Source organism: Lactuca serriola, chromosome 6, assembly GCF_051521515.1.
Source record: "Lactuca serriola cultivar US96UC23 chromosome 6, Lser_US96UC23_V15, whole genome shotgun sequence".
NCBI classification, from domain to species: Eukaryota; Viridiplantae; Streptophyta; class Magnoliopsida; order Asterales; family Asteraceae; genus Lactuca; species Lactuca serriola.
Window position 1 is genome coordinate 23,064,130 of NC_136413.1, and position 22,659 is coordinate 23,086,788.

Consider the following 22,659-nt stretch of genomic DNA (forward strand, 5'->3'; position numbering starts at 1 on the left):
CGGGTGTTACATTAGAGCGTTAGGGAATGACCAGGATGTTATCAATCAATCAATCTAATATACATTCCACATAAAAAGTGGATTGAGGTGTACACGGAACATGGGAAGACAAATTTACTGACTTACTTCATGTCTCCAAATACAAAATGTAAAGTTGTGATTGAGGAATTACCTAAAAATGATGTCTAATAGGTTGGAGTAAATGTTGAATCTCCATTGGGAAATATGAAGCATGTTAATGATGAGCCTATTGGTGAGTACATGTCTTTGATAATTTTTGGGAGTAAAATTGATGTTTTATCACCAAAGTATAGAAGAGGTAGATATAGGAACTCCAAAATAGGTGAAGGTTCTTGTAGCAAGAGGCTTAATTTAGATGACATTGATGAATTAGAGAAAAAGAGTCGTGATCAGGATGCTCTAATAGGTGAAGGTTTTACTAGTAAGATTGTCGATAATATTCATGATGCTACAACAGGTGTATCGGATAATGAGGGTGTTGAAGGATGTTACAAGCCAAGTACTTCAAATATTGACAATGTTGGGATGCTACAGCAAGTGAAAGTTATACTAGTAAAAATTTTTGGATGGTGCCTTCTTGAAAGGCCCATTCCTTAGTCAGGTTCTCTTAGCAGTAGGTTTGGATTCCAATAATGGAATTTACACCTTGGCTTATGCAACTGTTGAGTCTGAAAATACATGTAGCGGGAAGTGGTTTTAGAAAACCTTGGGGATGACTTAGAGTTTGGAACAAACTCAAATTCTACTTTCATAACTCAAATTCTACTTTCATAACTGAGAGACAAAAGGTAAGGCATACTTATACAATTAGCCATTACTTTTAATGTATGTATTTAGTTCAAATTATTGAACTCTGATTCATGTAGGGTTTAATGTCTGTAATTGCTCAATTGTTTCCCAATGTTGAGCATAGGTGTTGTCTTAGAAATATACATGACAACATGTGAAAGAAATGGAAACAAACTGAGTATAAGGACCACTTATGGAGGTGCATCAACAACCACCATTCATGAATTTGACCATTTGATGAGGGAGTCCAACTACTATAGAGGCATGTGAGTGGTTGAAACGGATTCCTCCTACACATTGGAAAAGAAGTCATTTTTCAGGTAAATATGGTCATTATATATTTCAATTTCCATTAATTTTATTAATTTTATGTCATTTTCATGTACAATAGGAAGAGCAATTTCTGATGTGTTAATCTCAAACATGTGTGAAGTGTTTAATGGGAAGATAGACAACAGGAGGGACAAACCTATCATTGGATGTTTAAAGTACATTCGGGAATACCTAATGAGGAGGATGTCGTCCTGACTTTTCGAGTAGATGAGAATGTCGTCGATGAACACTATCACGGATTTATCGAGGAATGGTTTACAAACCCTATTCATCAAATCCATGAATGCTGCTGGAGCATTGGTTAGTCCAAACGACATAACCAAGAACTCGTAGTGTCCATATCTCATTCTGAATGCAGTCTTCTCGATATCCTAATCTCTCACTTTCAGCTGATGATATCCTGACCTAAGATCGATCTTTGAGAAGTAGCTCGAACCTTGCAGCTAATCGAATAGGTCGTCAATCCTCGGCAATGGATACTTGTTCTTCACCGTTTCCTTGTTCAGCTCTCGGTAGTCTATACACATTCTCATGCTTTCGTACTTCTTCTTCACGAATAACACCGGAGCTCCCCAGGGTGATGAACTAGGTCGAATGAAACCGTTGTCCAACAGCTCCTGAAGTTGCGTCATAAGCTCCTTCATCTCCGTCAGTGCTAATCGGTATGGTGCTTTTGCTATCGGTGTCATTCCTGGTAACAAGTCTATACGAAACTCCACTTGCCTATCAGGTGGTAATCCGGGAAGATCTTTGGGAAAGACTTCCAGATAATCACATACAACCGGTATATTCTGCACCTCTTTCTTTTCTTTCTTAGCATCGATTACGAATGCCAAGTATGATGCACATCCCTTGGAAAAACATTTCTTGGCTTTCATCAGGGAGATGATTCCAGAATTCACTCTGCGTTTGTCCCCGTACACCATAAATGATTCATTTCCGGGTGGGTTCACCCTTACTATCTTCTTTCGGCATTGAATCTCAGCATCGTTGGCGCTAAGCCAATCCATACTCAAAACGATGTCGAAACCGTTTAACTCTATGGGTAATAGCTCTTCGTGGAATTCGTTTCCGTTTAGGTCGATGACGATATTCCTAATACGATTACTAACAGGTACGAATTTGCCACCGGCAACTTCTACAATCAGGGCATTATCAAGTTTTTCTACAGGAAATGCTAATTTCCCACCAAATTTGTGCGACACAAAAGAGTAGTTGGCTCCGGAATCAAATAGTATATTTGCAGGCAAACCATTTACAAGAAAGGTACCTGAAGCGACGTCTGCTGCCTCCTTCGCAGCCTCGAGCATCATCTGGAAGGCTCTCGCCTTCGGCTTCGGTGGTATGTTGGGCCTTCCCGCATCTTTCTTCTTTGGGCAATCCTTAGCAATATGCCCTTCTTCACGACACTCATAGCACACCCTCTTGTTGGTGGTGCACTCATTGGCATAGTGCCCCGTTTTCCCACACTTGTAGCAGGTTACTTACTCACCACATTTTCCCGAGTGCTTCTTCTTGCACTTCTCGCACCATTTCAATTCATTTCCTCCCCCGAACTTCTTTGAACCGGACTTGATCTTCTTTTTGTTGGGTTTAGCAGACCCTTCAAATTTCCTCTTCTCGCCAACCTCGACTTTATTGGCAGCTCTTACCTTAATCATATCCTCCACAGACTTGGCAGCCCGGATAACTGCCTCCAAAGTAGGTGCCTGACGCACTGGCACCGCGTACTCCCATGGTAATCCCTTTGCGTACTTATCAATTTTCGTCAGCTCATCCGGAACAAGACGCAAGGCAAATTCCATCTTTTCTGTGAAGTTGTTCGTGTATTCATTGATTGACATGCTCCCCTTCTTCAGGGTTAGAAACTGGTTCTCTAGCTCGAGCAGGTTTTGAGCTGAGCAGTACTTTCGTTTGAATTGCACCATAAATTCTGCCCATGTCAGTTGCAGGGGCTTGTCGGGGCTTAAAGTCTTCCCCAAGGTATTCCACCAGCATACAGCGCCTCCTCGAAACTGACGCACTGCAAACGTGGTCTGTAGCTTCCATCTGCAACCGCATGTCATGAAAGCTAACTCCATTTCCGAGATCCAATCCATGACCCCGATTGGATCTTCCTTTCCCGTGAAAGTCGATGGCTTGCAAGTCTGAAAATCCTTGTACTTGCACCCATTTCTCTCGAACCCGTCATCTTGGTTATTTTGTTGAACTATTGGTGTGTTGACTTGACCAACAGTTCCACTGTAGTCTCCTTCCTCAGTCTTCCCTTCGTTCAACAGGGGTTGTTCGATCTGAATAGTGGCTTCCTCTCGATTTTGCTGGAGCCAACGTCTAGTTTCCTCCATTTGATGATCCAACAATGCTTGGATCATCGCTTGCACTCCGGCCATTGTGACTGGCTCGGCAGCGGCTTCCATCACCGGTATTTGCTCAATCACTGGGGGTTGGTTTTTATTCCCATTTGCATTCACGTTTCCGCTACGGGTCCTTGCCATCTTGATCTATACACCGAATAAGGTGAATTTAGATCTTTATTTAGGACTGATGTTCAAATCGTCCTTATCACCCCGAAACGTTTACATGCTAGTTCTAATATCGTAGTCGTACGTTTAGAATCCTAAACACATAAGGTTTTTAGATCCGGTCGGCAACTGACCATAGATTCGAACAAATAATAGCATATCAGGCACAAAGCATTTAGCACATAAAGCATTTTAGGCATAATTCCTAAAATAATCTAGTGCTCACACCTCACAATCATCACTTAGCATTCTAAGTTTAAGTCTAGAAATAAATCCATATTCCTAGTTCGCTTAAACTAATGCTCTGATACCAACTGTGACATCCCCAAAATCACGGCCAGAAAAGACCGATTTGTTTATGCTTTGTTTAAAAATCAGAGTAACATTTTAAATAAAAGTGTTGTGGATTTGTCCCAAAACAAAATATGATAAAGATTTATCAAAAGCATTTCCATATAAATGTATTTCATTAAAAGACTTGGGATGTCATGTTCGTACAGATCAAAAGCATAAACAGTACAATATAAGCCTTACTACATTATTTCATATCTACAGGCCTATATCCGATTAATCTCTCATCCCAAGACATCACATCTATGCTCATGCGCCACTACCTGTAATACAAGAAACTGAGTGGGTCAGGCTTGCGAGCCTGCTAGTGTTCCACTGGACTGTCTAGAATAGTCCGTGGTCGTCATCTATACTCCTCTAGATGACTGATTCATCAATAGCATCTATAACGAGGCCTCTCATTATTTTATTTCGTCACACAACAACTATTACATCTACCCATGTTTTACCCAACACATTTTGTAGATATAAAATACATATACAGTTTAAATCATTGAAAACATGTATAACAATGTTCATCCAGCATAGATAGCAAGTATTCAGATAATATGCATACATAGCACGTAATTTATATAAAATATTTCATATCTATGTGTAAGCTGAAAGTAACTATGCACTCACAACACGTAATATATATAAATACTTCATATCTATGTGTAAGATGAAAGGGACCATGCACTCACCTGAGTAGGTGGTGACTCGGCGCTTGGACAGCACTTCGTTACTCTTAACACACTTTTCCTTTGGCAAAACCTAGTATCATTGCCACTAGGGTTTAGTCTAACGATAACCGCGATTAATTAATAGTCTAGCTATTATTATTATTATATAAGCGTTAAACGATACTTATATAACCCATAATAATAGCCCAAGTACTTATTATAAGGTCCTAATAACATTACTATATTAAAACGTAAGCTAAACTAAAGATAGGTTAGGCGTAGCTCACTTACAGCGGGTTTTCTCGAAAACCGGGTTTCGCTGGAGCAGCGTTCCCGAGTCGAAAGACCCCTTTTCTCGGGACTCCGGGAGCCTCGGGGCTTCCTTCGGGTGCTATGGGGTTTTCCTAGACTTTAGGGGGCTTAAGGAGGCTTAGAGATAGATTCTAGAGAGAGAAAGAGAAGTTGGAAGGTGTGAGAAATGAGGATGCCCCGACACCCTTTTTATAGGCTGGAAATCACCAAAACTGGTCGAGTTTACCTCAAACTCGTCGAGTTTTATGGCCAGGTGTCACCATCTAGTGGCTAGCCTTGGGGAGGAAGCAACGGCCAGGATTGCGCCACGTCACCCGATTTCGCACAGCAGCCTCCCGACTTAGAAAAATCATAACTCTCGCATACGAGCTCCGTTTTTTATGTTCTGTTTTTCCACGCGTAGGTAAAAACAAGATCTACAACTTTCATTTAGACTTTGTCGGCTAATTCTTGACCGATCTTAAATTTAACAGTAGGAGGAGATTAGACTACTAAATGACCGCGAAGAATTCGTAACTCCTTCATACGGACTCCGTTTTCGTCTGTCTTTTTACCGTTGATTTCCTATTAATGAGATCTTCAACTCTCATTTAGGTCGCGTAAGCCAAAAACCGCTCGAACTAAAATTCGAATTTCGGGTCGTACATCGCTAATCCGAAACTTCGAAAAATCATAACTTCTTCATACGAAGTCAGATTTGGGAGTTCTTTTTATCGATGTTCTTAGTTTAACATACTCTACGATTTTCGTTTATATCGTTAAGGCTAAAACTCGCTCTATCGTAAATTCACTATTTACGCTTCCCGGTGTCGTGCCGGTTTTGCCGTAAAACTTCGACGGGCCATAACTTCTTCGTTATAACTCAGATTTCGGCGTTCTTTATATGTATGGAAACCTTGAGACATATTCTACAACTTTATGTAGAGATATCGGGCTTATCTCAAACTTTAATTTTGACGTTTATTTTTATTCTTTATTAATTATACATTTATAATTAAATTATAAGCACATAAATACACATAATTCACATAATACTCAAATATTTCATATTTATTACTTCAAAAAGAGTTACAATAGTTGACCTAGACTATTACATTGACAAATATGCTTAGCCCTGAAACCCGGGCGTTACAATAACAATCACAAACATAAACCAACTTGCAAATAGATAGTTTTTAGTTTCAAAGATTCATCCTTCATTGCATTGCAATTTCCCACCAAGATGTTCCTGCTTATTTGTTCGTTGCATTGTTGCTCTAGCATGTTAATACGCCTAGTCAATCCATTACATTGTTTTTGCATATTTAAATTTCTTAAGAGACCAGGTATGATGGCTTTAGCCCTAGCACACATTGGCGGGCCAAGCTACCCAATAAACCCCCACAAACATAATCGTTCATAGAGCAAGCATAGAATCTCCTTTTGGTATTCAGTGAGGTTCATGATGTTTTCACCACCGCAAGCTTTCCATAAAAACAAACCACGTAGGAGGAACGGTGGGGAACACTCAAAGGGGATATAATTTTTTTATCTACAAAAATGGTACCTAAAATGTGAAAAGACGAATATACCCTCACGTAGGAGGCATAGAGGTGATTAACAACTCAGCGAGAGTTAATTCAGGGATCATTTCCACATAGAAACATGGTCAAAAGTACCATGAAGCCAAAAAAAATAAATAAATAAATCGAAATTTTGACTAAAACCCAGAAAAAATGCATATCATATGGACCATTTTTTTTTAGTTTTGTTGAAAAAATAAAACTGCATTGTCCATTTTTATTGATATAACGTAGGCTTGGCAATGGAGCGGGTTTTGACCCTGATCCAATCCAAACCCTTAAGAATTATATGGGTTTGGAGCATAGTTTTTGATTCGTTTACCCGTTAACGACCCATACCCGCTAACCCTTTTATTAAAAGGGTCGGGTATGGATCATCACTGATCCGCTTCGTTTATAACCCGCCCCTTATAATTTTTGAATTATTGGTTTATATTTTATATTTCTTAAAGTTTAATTTTAATTCCAATCGAAAGTCCAAAGGAAAAATGCCAAAGTCCAAGCTGTTTATACATAAGAATGGAGGAGTCGATTTCTAGACTTCCAGTCTTCTACTAAGAATTATAATGTCATTTCATTTATATTTCATCAAGCAATTATCATATTTCATTCATAAATCAATAAATTCATTCATCAACTGAAAGAAAGTTTGTCATTGTTATTCTCTATCACTACAATTGACAGTAAAAAATAAATCATTAGTTACTACAATAATTATTTTTAATTCCAATCGGAAGTCATTGAGTACGTAATATGTTTTCTAAATCAACATTTGTTTTATTTAAGAAATATTATTTTATGAATTAAGTAATATATGTTTGATAATTCAAAAAGCCTATGGGTTACGGGGCAGGTTTGGATATCCGTTGATTCGGTGGATAAGGGTATGGATTTGATTATTCAAAACCTTGCGGGTTACGAAGCAGGTTTGGATCGGATTTTGAAACTTTTTAAAAGGGTTTGGATCAAGGTCGATTCGACCCAAACCCGCCCCATTATCAGGTCTAATATAAGGTTATCCGGTATACCCACCATTAACCACTATAATAATGGGTGTCACATCATTACCACTAAACATATGTGATACCCACCACTGCAACTCCACTCAACATCATTTTTTATTTTTTTAATTCAAAAATACAATAAAAACACAGTTTTTAAATACAAAAAAACAACATAGAAAATTTTTTTAATTAGTTTTTCATTCAATAAAGAGAGAAACGTGCATCAAATACTATATTGTATCCCAAATAATTGAGCGTAGCCCCACATTTTATATACTAGAAAAACTCATTATTCCTCTAACATCGGGTTTTTGTTCAAAAAAAATCATAATGGGCCTCTAAAGTATTACTAATACGTAAAAATATAGCCTTATTTAGACAGGAACGACGTTCGAACGAGTCATCATTGTAAAGACAATTATCGGCAAAGTAATCACGTACCAATAAGTCGTGTACAGCTTGGCAATTACGATTAACAACCACTCTTGAACACACAACATTCGAATTTTTTCATCGTGAATGTGTTACACAACATTGAAGAAAATCAAAATGAATTCTTCATCATCATCCATGTCTTTTTGTTTTAGAGATAAAGAGTAAAATTCGATGAAAGGTGAAGGTTATGTATTGTGTTTATACAGGTAATTAGTTTGAAAAAAATAATAATAATTAAAAATACAACAATTGAACGGTCGAATTGGCAAGCCAAATTCTCATTGGTCATCAACTCTGGTCATAGCCATCATGAAAAGCAATGACCACAACTTACAACTACACACCAGGACGGTATGCACGATTGTGGTTTGTGGCCACGTATACCACAAATGGTATCATGCTTAGTATACCGTATGGTTTAATAAAGTGTGTAATTGGACGTTTTAAAAACATTAAAAATAATTCATATCCTTACTAAAATAATTAAATAAATTAGAATGCCGATACAATTACACACATTAAGGTTTAAAAAACACATCCCCTAAGATTATTCTATTTAAAAGGTAAACAGCCTGGAAAGAGCAAATCTATAACAATCATTTTGAATCTTTACTAAAAAAAAGTTATTTGATTAAACTGATTTGCTCAATCTCCATTATTAAATATAAGTATAGACTAATATAGTTTCATCAAAACTCATAGTGATAACATTGATTGGGCAACTAGAGGTACAATTGAAATGAACATAAGCATAGAGTTTCTTTGTGTTGTTGAGGAAACAATTGAGTGTGCACAACATATATAGCATACAAATCATTTGGAAGATAAATCCAAAAAGAAGAAGATTCATTGTTGTGTGATGATCTTGAATTCTACCAGCATCTCGACTAGTTTTTGTGCATATATAGGAATTGGATCTTCATCTTCCATTAGCTGTGGATACAGAGGGAGGAAATGATGATGGCATATTTGTTTCAATTCCTCTCGTTTTCCATTGTTATCGTGAGATGATGATGATTCGTTTAACAAACTAACCACCACTTCAAACCATATCTTCAAGCATAAGAATCTGGCGTCTCCATCTTTGCTTGCTTTGCAAACAATGGAGAGACTTGGAAGTATCTCATGGACAAAACCCGAGTGGTTTTCCTCAATGAAAGAGGCTTCTTCTGTCACTGTTTCAAGTACCCGTAGAAGGGTTATCTGGAAATCATCCCTTCCCTGAAAAATTCAATCACAAATCAAATGTTTACATCATATACGGATTGGGATAACAGCATTCCTATTTCCTACTTATTATATATACATTCAAAAATAAATAAAATCACAAAATTGGCTTTTTCATTTTATTTAATTCATTGGAGTGTTTGGTTGACAAATGTACAGAATTCAATTCTCGTTTGAACTCTTCAAATTACATGTTCCATGGATTTCGCCATCCTAGAGAAGGCTAGTGGAAGTACAATTTCAATATATGCTTTTTGATAAAAGACCAAAATACCCTTCGGTTTATACATAATATATTGAAATAAATGCAACCTGAAAAATAATTATATATATTTATAATACACAAAAATTTCTTAAGAAGGTGGTTTGTTCAAAAAAAATTCTGGAAGGAATTGGAATCTTTTAAGGGTACCAACGGAATTGGAATTTAAGATTCCATTCCATCAAATGTACAAAGTTTAATTCTGTAGAAAAAATTTCAAATTCCTAGGGAAGGGTTGAAGGAAATTAAGTCTAATTTTCAATTTTTATAGTGTGTTAACAACCAAAAACAGGACTGGAATGGAATTGAATTCCAATTCCATCAAATTCCATAATATCAAAACAGTCGGTTACTGTGTTTACCTGGAACGGCGATTCCACCAATTTGATTAAAATTTTAAGTTGCTGAAGAACCTCCGCATTCACGACTTTATGTTTAAAGGAAGAACTTCCAAGCAGATTTAGAACAACAGAAAAAAGTTGAAGATTAGTCTTTGAAGAAGCTCTACCAGTCAAAGCAGCAACCAGCGTATGTCGTCTCCCTCCCCCTCCCCCTCCCATCAGTTGCTGAACATCGGAAATTACAGTCTCAAGTAACCCCGGAATCACAGCCACCACACCAAACAAAAACGCCTCCAAACACTGCTGCAAATAAACCCCCTTCTCCTTCACCACGAGCCTATCCACAGTCGACACTAATTTTCCGTTCAAGAAAAACTGCCCTAACCATCGCTTCCTGTTCTTACAAAGCAACGTCACAAAAACAAGGGTTTTCCCTCTCAAAACCTCACCGCCGTGTTCAATCAACGAGATAAGATTCGGGACTAAATTCTTGTCCTCCACCAGCGGGAGAAGGTGGCGGCCGATGTTAGGGAAGAAATTGCCGCCAAGCACCGCCATGTTTAGAAGGTTTAAGCAGATTTGTTGTTCTTTAGGGTTTCCTTTTGAGATGGCTCCGGCCATTTCTTTGAATGTGAGTTTTTCCATTACTTGCTGGATGGTGGGAGGGGCAAAACGGACCAATCGCACTAAACATGATCCGGCAGTGAGTCGGATGGTTTCTTGTTTTCCAGGAGCTCGGAATATGTAGCAGAGGTTATTGATAACGTCTGAGCTGGTGAAACGAGTTGACCAGTAGCCTCCTTGACTTGAGATGTTTTCTATTGTTCGTAGTGCGTAAAGCTGAGTTATGTCGTCTTCTCCCTTACGTAAAAGTGACGTCACCAATGAAATCAATGTACTCGGAACCTGCAAATAAATATACAAATAAAAAGAATGAAGTGGATAATACTATTATATACAAATAAATGTAAGTTTGTTGTTTGATCATCATAACAATTGTGAAGAAAATTGACCTGCCACCCTGATGAGGATTTAGTTTCCTTAGACGGGCTTTCCGGCGGGATTGTTGGTTTGGATTGGTCGTTTTGAGTAGATATGTAAAACAACAACTCCCCCAATGCAGCCATCGAGAATCTTCTAACCTTTTCTTGCCTATCTACCAAACCTTCATTCAATGCACCCAATATTCCAGAATTCGACAATTCATCATCGATATAAGTAGAATGGCGTATTAGCAAGCCAAGAAGTGAAGCAAGCTGAACACGCAAAGCAGAGGCCTTTGATTGCCGGAGCATTTTCACAAGAACCGGCATTATTGAGCCGTTTGTCAAAATATTGGCAGCTTCGACATTCGTGCTTAACATCTCAAGGTATCTAATCACGTTCTGCTTCTCACCGATGGTGGTGTTTCCATTTAGGATGGTTACGATTGATTTGGTGACGACATCTAACTGGTCTTTTGGTAATTTCACGAGATCGGAAGCTGGAATCGTGTCAAATGGAAGAGACGGGAGGACATCTGATTGTTTGTCGGACTTTTTACTCGGCATCACAGGTCGCACCGACAGGTCAGATGAATGCCAAACCACCTGTGATAGGCTAACCACACCACCTGAATCTTCGATTATTCTTTGAGTTTTGGGCTGAGGTGAAGCAGTCGGTGGAGTCGGAGGCACTGAGGATTCCGATTCATGATCAGTTCTTCTTGATTCGTCTGTGTTAATCAAAGGTGACGCATCAATTTCATGTATTATTCTCTCTTCCGGATCTGGCGTTGATAAATTCTCATCAACGGTAGGGTTACGACTAGGCGTAGCAGGAAGTTCGTTCTCGTCTTGTGTATCGTCCTCTGTATTCTCGTTAAAATCAAGCTCCATATCTGTGTTTTCAATTTTAACATCGGTGTCATGTTCAGAGTTATTCGGCAATGGCCTTCGGTAATTCTCCTTCTCGTTTTCCCTCTGTAAATTCGATTTTGCTATCCTGGAAAGGCGTAACAGATTCACACCCTTTGTATTACTCGAAACATCTTTCTGCTTGGATTGAATCTTCCGGTTTTTGGGTGTTTCATTGAGTTTAGAAGAGTTATCGCGGTTTCTCGGTGGGGTTTTGTTTTGAAGATTGCGTTCTCGTTCGGTGAGGCAAGAAGGCTTATAAGAAAGCTGTATCATGTTATCGAAAGCAGGTTGAGGAGGTAAAGAGACTGGACTAAGGTGTGTTCTCCAGTAGGCATGAGTGGTGATTTCTGACCATTGGATTCGATCAGTGGGATCTTTGATTAAAAGAGAACTGACAAGATTAGCAAATGTACGGCTGGGATTGCCTGGGAGAGATGGTGTTGGATCAGTGAGGATTGATTTTACTAATTGTGTGAATTCTTTTCCAATGAAGGGTGGTCTACCAGAATAACATTCATACAGAACACAACCAAGTGCCCATAAATCAGAAGCATATGAATGCACTCCGCCATCATGGAACAACTCAGGAGCCATGTAGCATGGAGTGCCCCTCTTTGCTTGTGGTAGCTAAACAATATAGAAAAAAAAAAGTGTTATATAATTAATAATATTCAAGATAATGACACTGAAAAACCAAAAAGAGTGCAAATTGTTAGGAGCACTTACAAGGGAAGAAGGTGTTTTAGATATGTCGCTCAATTTTCTGGATAACCCAAAATCACAAAGCTGCAATACATTATACATATCAACCATTATGAAAAATGTTGGTATATAAAAAGCAATGAGAGAATCATAAATACTGCAAAAAATTACCTTTGTACGACCATTTTCATCTAATAAAATGTTTGATGGTTTCAAGTCACAGTAGATGATTCCCTTGGAGTGTAGATAACTGATTATTACATTGATTTGAGAACAGCGTCAGATGATACAAACTCTAGAATCATGTATTATTATGTTTTAAAAAGAGAAATTGTTTTACCTTAAACCTCTAACAAGATCACGTGCAAGATCATGTACTGAATCTTCTGGAAGTTTATTGTCCTGTAATGCAACAATCCATGTTGGTTGATTAACAAGTGGTACTAGCTCCAAAATATGTATTAAAACAATTAAGCTTTCATATGACTTATTCCTTTACTAAGATGAAGAAAATGACTTTGTGCTAATTTCAATCTTAATTGAATATAACACTAGTAAACAATTTGAAGCCTTTAGTAAATGATAAAACAATGTCGGTTTCCTTTGTTTCCTTTTGATTAATTGAACCCAAATGTATATAACTCTTTTCTTTCTAATAAAAGGTACATCCCGGGTTAATAAGAACAAGCACACTTTTACTCAATTTTGAGTTTGCTGAATTTGTTATTTTTGTTTCATTCATTCGGGTGATTTTTGTTTGCATGAAAAACATAATGATTTGTCCATACCTGCTCCAGTAATGTCCGGAGGTCACCACCAACACAATATTCTAAAATCAACCACAAATGAGCAGAAGTCTCATACCTATTTCAAAACAATAAAAAAATACATGGTCTGATGTATAAATAATTCATCTAAGACAAAGATATATAACCACAATGATAATTCAAAGTGTCACAGACACTAGAAACTCAAAAACATTTATATAATAAAAATTTGAAAATGTTGGGTTTGGCTTACCAAGCATAAAATTTGAGTACATTAGAATGATCCAAAGAGTGAAGAATTCTAACCTGCAGCACAAATCATCAACAGCAATTGAAACATTAACATTTTCTCTATCAAATTGTGCTTACACTTAGGCTCTTGTCCCCAAATCAACCATTCATGTTACTTAATTTGATTAGAATTGGACAAAAAAACATGTAATTGATAATGATTGTGGAAGTGCAAGTATGTGAAAGATAAGCTTTTTTGTTAAATTGTAATCAATAAGGAATGTAAAAGTACAGTGACGTGTTTACCATAACAGAATCCTAAACACACTTCAATAATACAGAACCCCCTATACCAAAATCAATTACGATCTACAATATTTAAAAATGAAGAAATAAGTGGTGGTGGGATTTGCATTTTCGAAGTGATTTTATGAATTGAATATCACATAGTAAGTTGATTAATGTCAAGGTTTTTTTGGGTGAGTTTACAATCCAAAATCTGCTGATTTTGACCTAAATCCTCAAAACTATAATCGCTCTTTGCCAAACGATCCAAACTGATTATCGCAATGATCAGTTTGGATGGATATCCAGACACTCCGATAGTAAGCTTAGCTAGAAATTTTGAATAACGAAAGAAAACTATGCAAGTATGGTAGACCCTATATCGCATTATCACCGTAAGGAGAGAAAATTCATATGGATCTGAAATTGAATTACGATATCCTCCTAAAACATTCGATTTCGAACATGTAAGTAAAACAGTTGACTTACTTCCTGAAGAACCTTGCTCTTATGAGATTTATCAACGCTTTTGATTGCGAAGTATTCAACGCTTTTCTTCTTCCTCCCTTTATATACAGTCTGCAAACCATAGCACACAATTCGATTACTGAACTGAAACAAAATGGTAGAAGAATATACATAACAGTAGAGATATAAAGCTCAGTACGGAGTATTTTCCTTGGCCGATGGCTTCGTATATGTGGAAATTATCCATGAATGTACAGCAAAATATTTTCTAGGGTTTTCAAAATTGATATTGCTAAAGTGAGAAAGAAAGGGGGAAAACGGTCATGCCGTCGTGAATCAATGGATTGGATCGTTGAGAGTGAAGGTAGACAGCAAAATAGAACAGCAAAGGTGTGGAAGAGATGAGATGAATCTAGAGAGAAATGGAGTTACCAACTGTAGCGAGAGAGATGAGAGATAGTGAAGGGTTTGAGCGGGATTGAAACTCAATTGAAAATCAAACATGTATATGAAAAGGATTAATGACATCAACATTTTATTTATTTATTTATTTATTTGTTATTTTATTTTATCTAACATAATAAATGAAAATCAATTTTGTCAAATGTCATGTTCTTATTGAATTTGACACATGTCATTTTTTAATAATTTTTGAATTATTCTTTTTTACACTTCATTTTCTTAAATTTATTTTAATGAGATTTATATATGTAAAGTAGATCATTTTATTAAATTTCATAATAATTGTTCTACAACCTTTCAAATATCTTACATTATTATTCAATTACTTACTTTAGTTATTATATTCATTTTATTTATGTAAAATTATTACTTTAAAAATATGTGATGCTTATAATTTTACACTAAATTTTTTTTATAAACTCGTGTAATACACGGGTCACACACCTAGTTATGTACTATTTGTTAATATGTATTGTATTTCATTATTATTGTTATTGTTATTAATTAATAAAATACACGGGACTCAGTTTAAACAGATAATTTTTCTTATTTACACAAAAAACTTATATAAAACTCTTATACTCATGTTTCAAAATCTCCATTTTTAAATGTTTATTATCACCTTTTCGAAACAAATGTTTCATTTTAATCCTTTGTATTGTATATACTGGTATACGTTTCATTTGTTATGTTTATTTAACTTTTTGTTAGATTTTAATAAAAAAACGAATGATTGTTTCAAAATTCTGAAATTTTCATAGGATTTCAAATTTGTTCTTCAAATTCCAAAATACTAGTTTTTTGTGGAAAATTTGGAATATTGGTTCGAAATCCAAAATGTCGGTCGTTTGTCAAAAATATATATTTTTTGACATGGTGGCATAAATTGGTCCGGAATAAGTCATTTCCAAAATGTTGCTCAATATATATATATATATATATATATATATATATATATATATACTTTTTTAACATCAACTTAAAATATGATTAGTTTAATTAATATCCACAAATATAATCAATTTTAACAAAATATAAAATTTGTTTTAGAAAATAATAAAATCCAGTGAAGAGTAGGTATTTCCTTGAGAAAAACAAATAGATTTTAATATGTATATTTGGACATATCAACATATTATTTGATTGAAAAATAATTTAATGTTCCATTTAGATTTTAATGTTGAAAATAGCATGAGAATTATGAGCTAAAACATATTTAAAAAAACAAATATGAGGTTGTTTTCCCAAAAATTTGAGGGTTTTTTCTAAAATTTTTGTACCTTTATCAGAAGATTAATGCTAAATCTACTAAAAAATAAAATAAAACAAATTAGATTTAAACAAAAAAATCTCAAAATATAATATTATTTATACAATAAAGCTTGTATATTGTTTTGGTTTATTTTGAAAGTTGTAGTATCTTTTTTGTGATATTTTTTTGTTTTAACTTTAATTTTTAGGTTACACGTGATGAAAAATACTACAAACAAGACCCATCTTATGACAAAGATAGCTATTGGCCTTTGGTATACATTGTATAATATTGATTTTATTGGCATCATTAAGATGATTGATCGCTAAATATATTAGATTTAAACACTTTAAAATAAAAATATATTAGATTGGAACATAATTAAATTTTAGAATGGTGTGTCTTTCACAAATAAAATAAAATTTAACTATTTACAGTCTTATTCTATTTTATTCCCGTTAAGTTTACCATCATTTTCACTTCTTATAAATTATGAACATTCTCATACTTTCTAATTTTGATTTTTTTTAATTTGTTTTTCAAAAATCCCTTTAAGTTTTTTTTTTCTTGGAGAGCAATTCGCAAATTTATCAGCTACAAAATTTAAGGGTGTTCGTCTCAATGAATTGATTTGATCCAAAAAAGTAAATCCGATTTGATTTTAGTTTTTGAAACATACATCCAAATAGTCAAACATAAATTCAAAATCCAATATCAACCAACCAAATTATAATTCGGTTAAATCGGTTTTTACTCTTCCGTTCTCAAAAATCAAAAAGCTTTAAAAAGAATATATAGTATAGTTTTAACATTGACAAGCTTGATTTTTTAAGTTTAACTCAAAGAATTATTCATGTGATGTCATTTTAATGAACTAGAGTAAACAGGAAAAAAACAAATGGTTAATTTGTGAATTAAAATTTATATTAATTAAGGTTCTTTATTTAAAAATAATCTTAATAAATAAAAAATAATTATTATTGGGGTTGATTGGACTATTTGGTTTTCATTTTAATAACCAAAATCCAATACAAAATCAAAAATAGTTATTTGGTTTTCGTCATAACCAATCTAGAATACAAATTGTCCAATTGGATAATCGGACAATTGGACAATTCGGTTTTATCCGAGTAATAAACAATCCTATGAAAATTGATGGTTATTTTTGTGATTAATCAAAATAACTATTAGAAATAACAAACTCTATTAATTAATGATTAATTGCAATTAATGACATACTTTCAATTTCTATAAGCTTTCAGTTACAAATCCAAGTCCCATTACATTGACCATAGTTATGGTTGTGAAGACTAAGGGGCTAAGGGGCTGTTTGTTTTTTGTGTGAAGATCTGCGCAACCACTTTTGTCTACGTCGCGCAGACATATGCCCCCGCAGATTGTTTGTTTTTTGGAAGTGCGCAGATCAGAAAACGTCTGCGCGAGGTCTTCCTGGCGCAGACATGGGCCACTGTCTTCAAAGGTCTTCAAACTTCATTTTAACCTAAACCAAAAAAAAAAACATGGGCCACCGTGCAGTTTTTTTTCTTTTTTTTTTTGTTAAAAATGTATTTTTAATATTTATGACATGAAATTAAGTTTAAAAAATCAATTTATTTTAACATCCCGCAGACGTTAAAAACAAACAGTCTTCTTATTGCAGACTGCAAACATTTGGTCCACCTCTTCTGCCCGCAGAGGCTTGCAGATGTGGTCCGCAGACTGCAGACATTTTGACTTCAAAAAAACAAACAGCACCTAAAAGAGACATCTTTCTATCCTATCTGCACATGAAACCAAAAATAACTTTCTATTTTGTATTTTTCATAAAAACAAATTTTCGCAATATATTATAATGTAAGAATTTAAGCAGAAGCAATGAAAGTGAGGCAGTCCTCCCAGGGTCCATATTTAGAGGTGAAGGTCCCACCAGCACCACCACTAGTTTGGTGGGCGTATTCGGAAATAACTACACGAGCACAAGTGTCCCAAGTCCTTGCCATCTCCTCAAGCGACATGGGTTCCGAAAGCATTCGCACACAACTATGAAACCTCCATTTTGCTTTCATTGAAAGATCCTCCAATTCCTCCTCCTTACTCTCCCTATTCAACACCAAATATAATAAATACTACTCTGTAAGATTAATTATATTTAAATATTTAAGAGTAAGTTACATTTTGGGTCCCTGAGTATAGCTGAACTTTTCAATTAAAAAATTCTCTTGCAATTTTTGGTCTATATATTTGGTACATGTTTCAAGTAAGAAGAGATTTTCTCACCTAATCTCAACCGGAAACTTATCCAACAGTATGGGGGAGCAACTTGGATAATTTGCAGGAACAAGCAATCGTAATGGTTGTATAGGTAACTGCAAAACCATTAAAGAAAATTTCAACTCCATGGAGAGAGAATGCTAAAGGTTGTGTTTGTTACACACGACAAAATGGACACCAATTAGTAGTCTATGAAGAGGGTATTTACGTCTTTTACATCGAATCAGATCCCTCTCCCACTTTTTTATGAGCCCAATTTATGTCATGGTATGTCTTGTCCTATAACATATGAATTATAGTATGAGATTAAAACAAAACAAACCACTTTTGCTGAAGCATATTGTGACTTAATGTTTACAGCGCCAAAAGAGAACTTGACAACGATTCCTGAACCTGCATCTTCCTCACTGATATCAACCATGGTATCTATGAGTCCCCAATTTATCCCTCTTATTTCTTCCAAAAGGGCATTGCTAGTCTGCATCATTTTTAATATAAATATATAACTTGGGAACCTAAAAAACAAACCCTAACATGGATAAAAACATGTATTATACCTTAATCCGAGGCCTTTTTATGCTAGAAGTTGCAGTCGATTCCAACTCTGAGGCCTCCAAATAACTGAAACGCTTAAAGCTATCATTTACATTGCTGGCAGATGATACAACATTTAAGGGTTTCATTTTCGTTTTCCTTTTTCCAGTAGTTGTTGATTGAAGGCGACATTTTGTTGTGGCAACCAAGTCCTCACCAATTGCAGCTCTTGATTTGATACATGCTCCTGATCCTGCAATGCTATCAATCATACTGACAACTGAACCAATGTCACTAACCGATGCACTCAAAGATTTTGCTGAAATCGACTTCACCTATCAAGCAAAAAAAAAGTTAAAGTGTTAGGGTTAATTCCTTTTTACTTAATCTGGACAAAACTTGAAAAAGAAGAGAAATTTAAGAAAAGATTTCATTTTATGTGATTACTGACCACTTTGAGTAAGTGCTCTATGAGCTTTTCTATAGTACTACTCGACTTTCCATAAACAATCAATGCCTCATTCCCGTGATTTCCATCAGGGCTAGTGAACTCTGCAAGCAAAGGGGAAGCCGATATGCCAGGTGTCCCAAAAGGAAGAGATAGAGAGTGAGAGGCAACATTTGATTGGTGTCCAACATTCCCAGCATTAGGAATACCCAAATTAACCTTCTCAGAGTCTCCTAGAATATGAGATGTAGAAGGAGTTGAAGGGGACGACATGGTAAATGGCGAGTTTGCAGATTGCAAAGGCGTACAGGTGGCGGATTTAGTAACAGAAGTCAACGGGTTTTGCTGGTCAACATTTGGAGATGAAATCTGAGGTGAAAAGGGAGGTCCAGGTCTTGTAAGAGATTCTATCTTGACACCAATATGAGGCAGTTGCAACTGTTGTTGCTTTGTTTGTCTGTTAAATTGCTGTTGTTGTTGTTTTTGCAAAAAATGATGCTTCATTTGATGATGAGGTTGAAGTTGTTTCAGTTGAAACATGGTGGAATTCGGTGAGTTCATGTGGCTTTCATGAGGATGTACTTGTGTAGGACTAGGAAGTGGCTGTTGCAGGTGGGGCCCGGGTTTTCGGTTAAATGTGAGTATGATGTTAATAATCTGTTTCTCATATAGATCAAGTTTTTCTTTATATATGGGTAATATGTTGCTTCTAGGAACTTGTAGGAAGTTCAAGCAACTATCAAATATGTGTTTAAGCATTTTTGCCTTCTCAAATTGTTCATTCTTTGGTTGTTGAGGAAGAGAATCATGCTGGTGGTCAACACAAGTCAACTAAAGTCATCCATGAGATAGATTTTGAGAATTTAATATTCCTTGCTATTGATATCAACAATTTAATGAGCAACTTACCAAATGCAATTTTATCATGATTTTCGGGTATAAGTCAGTCAACCCTGGCATATATTTATCCTTCATAGCTTTAATCTGCGAAGAGAAGAATCATAAGTCTCCTATAATACATTTCATATAATCAGAAAACCATTAAAGTATATAGCTTTAAGCAGAGCACCTTTTGATACACCTCCTCTTGCCAGTCTCCATTATTTTGGTTTCCTATTTGAGCTGTGGAATCTGATGATGCTACAGAGGAATAATAAAAACTTGCATGGATTAGCTCATTAAAAGAGTAGTGTATACATACAAATATACAATACACACATGACATGTGTATATAGCTTACTTGATGAAGCCTCTGGCATAGCTCTCTGTTGTTGGAATAGCTGTTTCTGTTGTTGATCTATTACATTTTGCTGCTGAAAAGCACCTGATGTCGGAAGCCTCTGTTGCATATCCCTTTGAGACATGTTTGACTGCAGTTTCATATTTAATTGGTGCTGCAACTGACCTGACTGTGTTTGTAATTGTGGCATCACTTGTAATTCCAGTTGTGAACGTTGACCTTGCATTGAATGATTCTTTTGTGGAATTGACACCTTAGACTGCATCACTTGTGTCGAATGTTGATTATTCAGCATGGTTTGTTGCTGATGAATTGCAGGAAAATTTTTATGTTGACCAATTGAGTGCTGATGTGGCTGTTGTACATTGGAAGGATTATTTTGTTGTGATAGTAATCTTGGTTGTTGTTGTTGCAAGTTTGTTGCACTTGTTTGTTGGCCCATTGGATTCGACTGTGGTGGTGGTGGTTGCTGGTGGACAATGGAGGCCAGTGGTTGCTGTCTTTGTTGTCTTAGGGCTGATTGTTGGTGGTGTTGAATCACAGGTTGCTGATTTTGTTGAGCTGTAGAGAGAGAAGAAGGTTGGAAATGGCTTGGCTGCAACAAATTCTGATGTTGTTGCTGAATGTGCAGATTATGCTTTGCAATTTGATGTATCTGATGTCGATATAGATATTGTTGTGAGTTTTGAGACTGTTGTTGTTGTTGTTGCCTTGTTGGTATCTGCCTTTGATTTACAAAGTTCTGAATGTTCTGTAAGTTTGGATTTTGGGAGGAAATATTTGAGATAGTAGGCTGTGAGAGAGCATTGACAGGTGGTAATGCAGATGATACACCAGCAGAAACTTGTACTCCAGATGAAGGAATATTACTGTGGATGCTCTGTGATAGGATTTGTTGAGTTGCTTGAGGGTGATTAGATGGAACAGGAATAGGAAGGGGTTGTTGCCCTTGGTTGTTGACTTGATGGATGCCATGAGAGCCTGCTCAAGGTTTATGATTAATCATGTAAAAATACTTGAAAGAGTTTGAGGTAAAATACATACATATATAGAGCAGCATAACCATGAGCTCTGATATTATAGGATACTGAAGTACCTGGATCAGAGGGGTTCACACTACTACTAGCAAAGTTGCACTGCAAAGAATTGGGCACGAGATTTGCAGACCTACTCTCCATGGTCAATAGCTTCATAGATATTTTTCGCACATAATCAGACTGCAAATGAAAAAGTGGAAAATGATATGTCTCAAAGTAACTCATGAAAAAGATTCAATGTATCTTGAATGTACTTTCATATAAGCTACAGTTTCATACAAGATGGTTGTAACTATTAGCACAATAAAAAAGGTGAAAAGCACACATGCACACAACACCAACATCAAGGGATCAAATATACAAACTTGGCTTGTTGTGGTAGTATAAATCTTTTCCTCAAGCCTCTGAGCAATACTCTTAATTTCCTGTGGCTTCTCTAATGCCCAAGATGGATGATGCTTCTTCAATGTATCCATTCTACATAAAAACATGAGTTGGTAAAATAGAGGTGCAGAGTTAAGATGATACTTAGAATGAGCCATGAACATATCAATCCCCATAGATAAACTGAAACTTACACGAAACAAGAAAACAATCCTTTTGTTTATCATTTGTATACTATCATGTGTACAAATGAAAAAGAAAGAAAAGGAACTCGAAAGGAACCAAATTGATAAATTCTGATGGGAATGCCATACTGCAAATGTTTTGGGGACAACAACACTATTGCAAGTAAAATTATCAAGTGATCAGATCAAATTCTTAAGCATGTAGATAAAGATAGGTTATGACTCAAGACACCAATTCGAGTATATGGAAATATACATCTTAATGACAATCTTTTTTTGCGAATCTGATGCCATTTGAGTCCTCCAGTCGACAGATTCCATGGTGGATTCACCACCACCCGTCCCACCTTGATAAGTACTTGTATCCATCGCCTATTTGACAACCGATCGTCAATCGTACACTATAACATTTGTAAGGCTTAAATAAATACAGGGAAAACATATAAAAATAATCAAACCGAACAGCTAAAATATTTGAGGTTTTACAGAAAAACCATGCGATTTAATATACAATCAAGGAAAAACAGGATAAGAATTTCTGATTTCGTAACCGCAAAACACAAACCTATGCGACGTAGGCGTAGTTTTACCTCATCGATCAGAAATCTGGACGCCGAGAAAAGATCGAGGCTGAGAGATTACTTTATGAAGAGAATAAACCGATCAGATTGCCG

The 22,659-nt window shown here is 35.8% G+C and overlaps 2 protein-coding genes across 2 annotated transcripts; both read right to left on the reverse strand.

The window, feature by feature from the left end:
* Positions 1–8,675: 8,675 nt before the first annotated feature.
* LOC145057635 (kinase family with ARM repeat domain-containing protein) lies at positions 8,676–14,655 on the reverse strand. Its single transcript, XM_079005505.1, has 10 exons — positions 14,372–14,655; positions 14,194–14,283; positions 13,442–13,494; positions 13,210–13,285; positions 12,762–12,823; positions 12,593–12,671; positions 12,446–12,505; positions 10,835–12,346; positions 9,843–10,727; positions 8,676–9,212 (listed from the first exon to the last, which is right to left on the reverse strand). The coding sequence occupies exons 1-10, from the start codon at positions 14,417–14,419 to the stop codon at positions 8,838–8,840; spliced, it is 3,240 nt and encodes a 1,079-aa protein (XP_078861631.1). The 5' UTR covers positions 14,420–14,655; the 3' UTR covers positions 8,676–8,837.
* A 2,516-nt stretch (positions 14,656–17,171) lies between these two features.
* On the reverse strand, positions 17,172–22,358 carry LOC145059712 (mediator of RNA polymerase II transcription subunit 15a-like). The gene is made up of 11 exons (XM_079007515.1): positions 22,242–22,358; positions 21,782–21,893; positions 21,476–21,596; positions 20,380–21,360; positions 20,209–20,279; positions 20,049–20,123; positions 19,143–19,949; positions 18,715–19,026; positions 18,480–18,635; positions 18,164–18,252; positions 17,172–17,986 (listed from the first exon to the last, which is right to left on the reverse strand). The coding sequence occupies exons 1-11, from the start codon at positions 22,352–22,354 to the stop codon at positions 17,749–17,751; spliced, it is 3,075 nt and encodes a 1,024-aa protein (XP_078863641.1). The 5' UTR covers positions 22,355–22,358; the 3' UTR covers positions 17,172–17,748.
* Between the last annotated feature and the right edge of the window lie 301 nt (positions 22,359–22,659).

Excerpts from the sequence above, each read along its gene's own strand:
- LOC145059712 (XM_079007515.1), bottom strand. The coding sequence starts at position 22,354 with ATGGATACAAGTACTTATCAAGGTGGGACGGGTGGTGGTGAATCCACC. Across the intron at positions 20,124-20,208 it reads AAGAGGAGGTGTATCAAAAG|ATTAAAGCTATGAAGGATAA; the intron begins GTGCTCTGCTTA and ends TTCTCTTCGCAG. Across the intron at positions 19,027-19,142 it reads TAGAGCACTTACTCAAAGTG|GTGAAGTCGATTTCAGCAAA; the intron begins GTCAGTAATCAC and ends TTTGCTTGATAG.
- LOC145057635 (XM_079005505.1), bottom strand. The coding sequence starts at position 14,419 with ATGGATAATTTCCACATATACGAAGCCATCGGCCAAGGAAAATACTCC. Across the intron at positions 14,284-14,371 it reads TCGGCCAAGGAAAATACTCC|ACTGTATATAAAGGGAGGAA; the intron begins GTACTGAGCTTT and ends TATGGTTTGCAG. Across the intron at positions 12,672-12,761 it reads GATCTTGTTAGAGGTTTAAG|TTATCTACACTCCAAGGGAA; the intron begins GTAAAACAATTT and ends TGTAATAATCAG.